Source organism: Acartia tonsa, chromosome 7, assembly GCF_053477335.1.
Source record: "Acartia tonsa isolate MP-2025a chromosome 7, ASM5347733v1, whole genome shotgun sequence".
NCBI lineage: Eukaryota > Metazoa > Arthropoda > Copepoda > Calanoida > Acartiidae > Acartia > Acartia tonsa.
In genome coordinates this window covers 28,285,374-28,294,238 of record NC_137266.1, presented here as the reverse complement: position 1 = coordinate 28,294,238, position 8,865 = coordinate 28,285,374, and the positions used below count along the sequence as shown (strand labels likewise).

Below are 8,865 nucleotides of genomic sequence, written 5' to 3'. Positions count from 1 at the left end.
TTAGATAACATTTCTTTCATTAGTATACTCATTTATTATAGGGTTTACCTTTTAGGAAGGAAGGGTACAATGGCTGATTATTTAATATATAACACTTTATCCTCACAATATAATTGTTAGCAAATTGAAAAAAAGTTTATTTACAAGGGACGGGTCTCTTTATAAAATGTTGGCACTCCATTGATTTGCACTGTCAAGTAATAGGATGTCTCTCTGTCTATTTGTACCGAAGAATCTTGTTAACGGTTGAACTGATATGGTTCTCCTTTATAGGGTAGCTTCTCATAGGTCCTGTGAAGATTTATATCTATTTTTGGGATGGGTAACACAACCCTTTCAAAAGATATAGCCCCTAGAAAAAATTACACCCCTTCACCATAATACCTTCTAATAAAATTCGGTTATCGAATTTAATTTCACACTCCTCAAGTGCACCTAGAGGTTTCTAGGTGGCGTAGCCGCTCGCTAGATATATTTAAAGAGAAAGGAGAAAAAATTAATTACACATATTGAGATAGGAAATAAATTGTTAAAATAGGCAATGATGACTTAAAGATGTTGAACATGAACAGTCATGTGCAAAGTAGTTAGATCTGTGACCTACTGTAAAAATTTTACAATATGTTCTATCGATTTCAAATTTTAATTACTGTAATAAAAAGGTATAATTTGGAAAATGTATTAGCTATATAAGTATACGCAATTTGCATTAACTTAATTATTTGACTAATTTTAGTATTGTGAAAATGATGTCAAAGATGAGTAGGCAACAATATCATAATAGTATCGTATTAGCAACAAAAATAAATCACTTTCCACTTTAACAGACAGACATTTGAAAATATAGAGTAGCTTCATTACTGAAGACAATATAGGATAGATAGATAGAAAAACAAGATAAAAATTAGATAGATAGATAGAAAGACAAGACAAGACAAAAATGCGATAGATAGATAGAAAGACAAGACAAAAATGAGATAGATATTTGAACTAATTTCTAGCAAATTAGTTTTCTTTGTGAAAATTTTGATGTCCATAATTTTCATTTTTAATTAGTTTTAGTCTACTTCTTTGTATTACTTTCAGAGATCAGGGATCTAAAGGGATAAGACAATGGAAGATAAATTGATGTACATCCGCAATGATGATATATATAATTAACCTTCTGTAGATTACAACTAATGGTTGAAACGTTTGGACACTCTACGTAATGATCCAACTAATTAGAATTCACTGAAGTCCCCAAAGTTGTTAAGCCAACAAATGAGAAAACGGCACTATAAAACTCTGAGGACTGGTGTAAAAAACAGGCCATTGTCCCCTCTCTCTCTCTGGTGGCTTCGCCGTTAGCTTTAAAATCAACAGTAAAGCAACTTTATTGTTGTCTAGGAGGTGGGGAGGGATTGTCCTTCAACCCCCAAAAATATTTTAAAAACTCTATATGACCAGTTGGTTTATTCTCTGAAAAGAGAGCTAAATCAGTCCGTCAATTCGCGAGATCTAAAGCCTTATCTGGACAGACAGACGGAAAACAGACAGACAGCTAGACGGGCAGACATGGTTCTAATTTGAATTATAGATAGGATAGGAAGTTTTAGTCTTTTGCTATATAATCACACAACCTCTAATGATAATGCAATGATAATTTTTTTTTGAAATAGGGATAGGGGGTTGTGTATCACTTTCCACCCCTTCTGACAAATTATTGGGATTGGATAAATCCCCCCAACACCAGTGACAAGTGTTTCAACCCCATACACCCTACTGATACATTGTCGGTTTTTGTTGGCGCACGTCCTACCAAAACCTTGAAACGATAATATATACTCACGGCATAAAAAAATTCTTCAGTCTTTACAATTCTTTATTTCGATAATATAACAATAAGTTGAAATATAAGGATTGCCTCACAAACTAAACAATAAGTGTATAGATATATGATCCAGACTTCTACTTAGCCCACGTGGTGGAGACCCTTTTCGTCTTCTAGCAAATTGCCTTTTGATTTTTTTAGGGGCTCGGCTGTGTTGATATTTTCGACATTAAAAGCTGATTTCATGGACCCAATACGGTATAGGTTCTCCGCGACACATAGCTCATGCCCCCTCTATTCTTTTACTTTAATACTTAAAATCTTTGCCTTAAACAAACCTATGTATACATCGTTTTTACATGATAGCTTTAAATTTGTCCAAAAAAATATTTATTGACAATAAATGATATATTTTTATTATCAGATAACATGAGAAATTGAATATACCATAAATATCACATCATAAAAAATTATTACATGATATTTATTATTTTTGAATTTTATTGCATAATTCCCACACCCTTTCCCCAAATTTTTTTTATAATAAGCCTCTATCATATTATATTGCAATAAAGGACAATTATGTTAATAAGTAGCAAAGCAACATCAAGCAAACTACATTTTTAAGAAATGCAATCATTTTTGGATGATTTTAAAATAGCCTAAAACCATTTTGATAAGAATAGGCAATTAAGCCCAATTGGCCCTTTTAATGGAAGAGGTCGTTTGACTTTTATCATATTTGATAAATGTATAATTCTTCGCATTCCAAAAGTATGGCGAGTTGTCTTTTTATAATAAACATTTGGATAGATGCATTTTTTTTGTATATAACATAGCCATTATTAGTTTAATTCCAATTAGGGGATTGATAAGTTTAATTCCAATCAATCCCCGGTCTTATATAGTTTATAGACCCCTAAATTTAATTTTAAAACGTGGTACCGCCTCTTATATTGGGCTAAGGCAAATTTATCATATCAAATTAGTTTCCCCATCTAATCCCATTACCCATAATTCAACATCATGTGCCCTAAAACGTCAAAAAAAACCCACATTTTATTTCACCCTCTTTATCACATGTGTACCTAAAAATATTCCTAACATACCCCTTTTGGGGTCCTAATATCATTCCCCCCCCCCCTTCTGAATGATTTCCTAACACCCCTCTTAGTCACCCTCGAAAAATCTTATCACAATCGGCGGTCACTCCCTAATCATTTCCCGGTCATGCTCAAAATAAATCTTCGAAAAAATAACAGCGCTCTGATACCACTTCCCTTTTTCTCTTCCTCTTTATTGCTTCACCCCCCATAAAATACCAATATGTAATGTGTCCGTGTTTACCCTCCCCTGTTTAATCCCACTCTGACCCTATCTCCACAGTTACCCACCCATTCCCACCCAAATTCTCCCCCTCTACACAACCATTCAAAATATGACGGACAATTTATTTAGTTTCATCTGAGCATTTGAATCGCAAAGAAGCTATATTTCAATGACTTAAGAACTTTAGTGTATTTTTCAAGTTAAGATAATATTTAAAAAGTCACATATAAATGTTTTTTAAACATTAAAAAGTGTTTGAATATTATTAATTTATAAACAAACAAAAACATCAAAATGATGAATAAAGTGATAACAATAGTATTTTTTACAGCTGTTATGTCAGGCGCATTTGCCAGAAAATTGGACATTACCCAACAAAACACAGAGGTTGAAATTATCGAGGGAGAGCAAAGCCACTCTGTCGACATACCCTGTGATCTGATAGTTGAACAGGGTCGTGGAGTTTTAGTTTGGAAACAGGGCAAAAGAATTTTGTTTGCTGGAAGCATGCGGGTTAGGCAGGATGCCCGCATGGATATAACCTCTAGCCAGGGCCAGGCGCCGCAGGGCTCTGTGCTGCGTATCAGTGATCTAAACCCCGTGGACTCTGGTGAGTACAGTTGCCAGGTTGAACTGCCCTCCGGAGAGCTGTTGGTCAGCCGCAAGTCTTTAGTCGTCCTACAACCGCCATCCGCCAAAATATCACCAGGTGGTGGCGCTATTACCGTTAAAACCGGCACATCTCTTGTCCTAACCTGCTCTGGGTCTGGGGTGCCCGTGCCAGAAATTACTTGGACCAAAGATGGCAAAGTGCAGGCTACTGGCAAGGGCCAGGCTGATCTACCCCTGCGGGAAGTAACCTGGCAGGCTGGAGGCATGTATCAATGCCATGCCAACAATGGAGTGGGTGGACAGGAGCATATCAAGAACTTCACCCTGAACGTGTTGCACGCCCCTGTGGTGGAGGTGCTCCCAGCCGAGGTAGAGATGAACCCCGGAGCCCCGCAGGAGTGCAGGGTCCAGATCCAGTGTCTGGTCTACTCAGCTCCGGCCTCCCGGATTCAGTGGTTTCATGACGGTAGACTGATAACCACTGTAGAACCAGGTATTAACAGTTTTTTCCTTCAATGAATATTGAAAACGAGTGCATTTTCTGATGAAAATTCAACTTTTTTTTATAGAAAGATTACAATTACATCTCTTAAATAAATTTTATTATTTGTACAGGAATCACCATGTGGAGCCTGGAATACCTGCATGTGCTGCAGCTGGAGGATTGTGTGTCCAGATCTGGAGAGTATACCTGTGTTGCTGAGAATAGTCTGGGTGTCAACCAGGGCACTACCTCCCTGCCTCAACACAGGCTTGTGGTGCAAGAGGTTAGTTTTCTTTTTTTAAAATTATACTTTCACTTACAGTCTTATTGGACAATTTTATAATACCTTGATTGGATGGTTCAAATAAGATTAATTGTCTAATATAATTGGACATTTGCATCAATTTATTTTCTATTGTCCTATCCTTTAGGATCACTGCTTTAATTGAAATCAATGGATAGATGTTTTATTCATACAATTCTATTCAAGATTTTCAATAACACTTTTTTCAATATTTTAGGTGGTGGTGCGAGTAGACAGACAAATTTCAGCAAATTCGTCACCAACCATCTCCACGTCAATAGCAGCTATTCTAATACTATCTCTAGCATTGATAAACATCAGATAAATTCACATTTAGAGACAATTACAAACAATTCTGATCTCAAAGGGCATTAGAATTTTCAACATAAAAGTGCCAGACTTGGTGTACATTACAAGCCAGCTTATAGGTTCCAAATGGCCGCTTGGTGGCTCCAGAAAACCACCTGGAAGCTGGATTATCAATGTACGAGTTGTCAGGATGTAAAGTGATAAAACCTGACAATTTTTAAGGGCTGTGAAAAAATGAGTTTACACACAATTTTTAGAGCAAAAACTGCCAAAATTTTTCAGTAAAAATGCATAGAATTTTGAAAAATGTATAAAGTGATTTTTAAAGCAGAAAAAGTGCTCAAAATAATTGTTGTTTCTAGTCATTTCAAGTAATAATTTATATCTATCTGTATTAATTTCTTATAAAATCAAAGCTAAATTTCTAAATCATTATTTTTGTTTGATTTGAGTTTTAAAAAGGATAAAATCAAACAATTAAATAGTTAAATTACCCATAGAATTTTTAGTTATTACCTCAAAATTATTTATAAGCGTTTGGGATGCCGAGAAATATTTATTTAAAACAAATTCAAAGCTAAAATAAAATAACATTTGAACTGCAAAACTAATTATTTTAAATAATCAAGATTTGTTAAAAGAAAACATTATTTCTACCCGTTTCCTATCCTTAATAAAATTTCAATTATTATTAAGAAGCACACTTGAAATTAATTTTGATTTAAACCAGATAAAATTTGAAACAATTTAGAATAATTTATCAATCTATCATAAGATAGTAAACACAATTAATATCTATCTCGGCACCCCTCTAATGCGCGCAAGCTAAACCCATTTAGTAATTTCATTTATATTTAAAATAGACCTTTTTTAAAACCTTTTAACCATGCAGTATTTTAAATCAAACATTTTTTAGATTAATGACAATATTTTACTTTTTGCATTTTAAACCTTTTAAATTAATTTATAACGTTTAAATTATAGAATTTTCCAAGAAAATTCCATATTTTGAAGTTGTTCTTTGATTTCAAAATTTTGTATAGAAAAGACCATTTTATACATTTATGTTCCCCAATTTTTTATTACTTCCCTGATTTGTCGACCTAGGGGTTGGTCCCATGGGTTAAAAAAAGATTGGAATTAATCCTATAATTTTTCACATTACTATGATTGATATTTTAAACATTTTTTTTATTTTGTGGGAGGGTGGGGTTTGAAAGAGGTCTATTTAAAATATAAAAGATATTACGAAATAACCGATAATTTATATAAATGTTACAAATCCTAATTGTTCATACTGTGGCGTTCAAATAAATTTATCTAAAGTATTTCATATTGTCTATGATTCAGTATAGAGTAGTTTTGTTTAAATTATATGAGAATTTAGTCCATAAGTAGCGTAGCAATAAGAAGCAAAAAAGAAGAGTTAAATGAAGAATGCAAAAATGCTCCGTAGAGACTAAATAAGAAGGTTATTTATCAGTCAACTCAATACATATCATTACTGTGAAGTTGCACCATATTTTCATGTACTCTGATAAAGTGATGCGCGCAGCTTGTTAAAATAACGGTGGATAACCCCATTTATCCCATTTCTTCCCCTCCTAGTGGATGAACTGACCAATAAATTAGGTACATAATAGCAAGCTAAACTGGCGACAAATTTCCCTGTCAGTATATTTACTTATATCCTGCATCTATTCATTTATTTCATCATTTATTTTAGTTAAAGAGTTACTAAATATTTATTTTAGAAAATTTTATTTTATGAACTCATTGACTCAAATAATTTTCTGTTCTGTATCCAGAATATCTCTATTTAAATTAAAACTTACTATGTTCCTAGGAAGGAAAAAAATTAAAACTATCTTCTTCCTTTAAAATTTCCCTTATTTGAATATAATTTACAATATGACCGATTAATCCGCATTATTTGAAGCGTTTCTGAGTCATACAGAAAAAAATATGTATCGTATCGAATAACCGATTGTTTTACCCAAATAATAAAACAAAAATCATAACATTATCATCAGTTTGGTTGAGCATACTTGCGGCCCAACGGGGCCAAAAGATTTTTCTTATACTATCTTTGGAAAGCTGCATTTACTACTTTGCGATAAATAGTTATTAAGCTTGGCTTTAGAAATGAGGTTTCCTTAAACTTTCTTCGTTTGTAAGAACATGGTGCGACCCGTAAATATTCATATTCCAACAGCGTATCAATAAATTTATCTTGAAAATTTCAATAAATTTTGTCAGAAATGTTTCATTTAAATGATTTGAATCAATATGTTTCCACCAAGAAGAATTATATCTTTCTTGTAGCTATACATATAAGAAAACAAGTGGCTGCGCCCTACAGCCTCTAAATGAACTTAAAAGGGAGTATAAAACTTGCTGTTAAATTTTATTACTACAATGAAAAAGTATTTTTTCCCCGGGGCAGATTTCTCTTGGGATAGTAAAGTTACCATTCCCCAAAAATAGTTAAAAACATTCCCAGGACCTAAAATAAGCTCCACTATAAATAAATTCATATTGATCCTTCGGTACAGACAGCAGACCTCCTGTTATTTTTATACAAGGATTATTAGGTTCGTCTGCTAATGAAAAAAATGAACAGCTTTTTATGCGGATTTGAAAGCATACCTATGTGATTAGGATATGATGAATCTTCGCATATTATAAACACCAGAACAAATTTGGAACCAGGCTTATCATAAACACCAGAACAAATTTGGAACCAGGCTTAAGACAAGACATTAGTTTATTCCTTACCAAGGATCCTATGTGATTAGACAATGAACAATAAATTGATGTAAGACATTAATTATAATTTATTAAATTTGGTATATTTAAATAAGTTCCAGTCTAGATTAAACAAAAGAAACCAAATAATTTAATACTTTGGGAACCAGAATAGTTTACAGTCTAATGGCCTCTCCTCTCCTGAGTTTAATAAAGCTTTTGTACATAAAACAACTTTACATCAACTTATTACTGTAGTCATAAAGGTCATGAAGAAAACAATATGCCGACAAGATGTCCTAATTACTACTAGCTTTTATTCAATACCCAATACAAGTTACTAAATAAACTTCGATGATTTGTCAACCATGGCCACTTTTAATACATGCAATTTTGACAAAATCAAAATTGGGAACAGGCCTAATAACCATATTGGAAGCTAGTAAAAGTGGCTGACTTAGATTATGACACCAAAAAAATTTAACCAATAAGAGGCCAGTATACACTGTAATTGAACAATTGTAAAATTTATAGTGGCATCGCATTGGTTAATTTTTTGACGTCATAATCTGAGTCACCCACTTTTACTAGCTTTCCATATTGCATAATAATCATTTATCTGAGGACGCCTTACTGTGAGTACGTTATTAATCAACTGATATCAGATTAAAGAGTAGCGCTGCTGCCCTTCAACTTACCATGTCTGTTTTTTTTAACTATGCATTATGATATTGTTTGTTTAAAAAGTTTTTATCAGGGCGGGGTTAAAACACTACAAGAAAAATCTTTTTAGTACCACCTTAATATTTACCTATTTACCCGCGATCGTGGCTTAACACGTAGAGCATCCGCTCATCGCTGGGGAGGTTCGAATCTCGTGCTGATATTGCGTCATAAATAAAGACTTTAAAATGGTTCCTACTGCTGCTATGACAGGCGACATAAATAGTAAGAGTAGGAGGAATGCCTTGGCCCATAAACAGGCGCAACTCATTACCATGCACAGTTAGGACTTCTCAGACAAAGGTCATGCAATCAAAATGTTGGTTGTCTGATGTTACTTAACCTAATATCCTTGGGTGTTAGAGTATCGCATACCATTACACGTGGATAAAGCTCTGGATTCTCTAGATGATCACTTAAATCGAAGGAGAATCCCGGCCTTACGAGGTAAAGGTAAGGTAATATTTACCTCCACTCTTCATAAAATCGCCCCTAGAATGAAAACCTATCCCCTCTGCCATTTTTTTAAAACTGAAATTTATG

The 8,865-nt window shown here is 33.6% G+C and overlaps 1 protein-coding gene across 1 annotated transcript; it reads left to right on the top strand.

The window, feature by feature from the left end:
* Nucleotides 1–3,271: 3,271 nt before the first annotated feature.
* On the top strand, nucleotides 3,272–6,179 carry LOC145325196 (limbic system-associated membrane protein-like). The gene is made up of 3 exons (XM_080168080.1): nucleotides 3,272–4,247; nucleotides 4,370–4,521; nucleotides 4,760–6,179. Exons 1-3 carry the CDS (start codon nucleotides 3,437–3,439, stop codon nucleotides 4,865–4,867), a joined length of 1,071 nt encoding a protein of 356 aa, XP_080024206.1. The 5' UTR covers nucleotides 3,272–3,436; the 3' UTR covers nucleotides 4,868–6,179.
* Nucleotides 6,180–8,865: the final 2,686 nt, after the last annotated feature.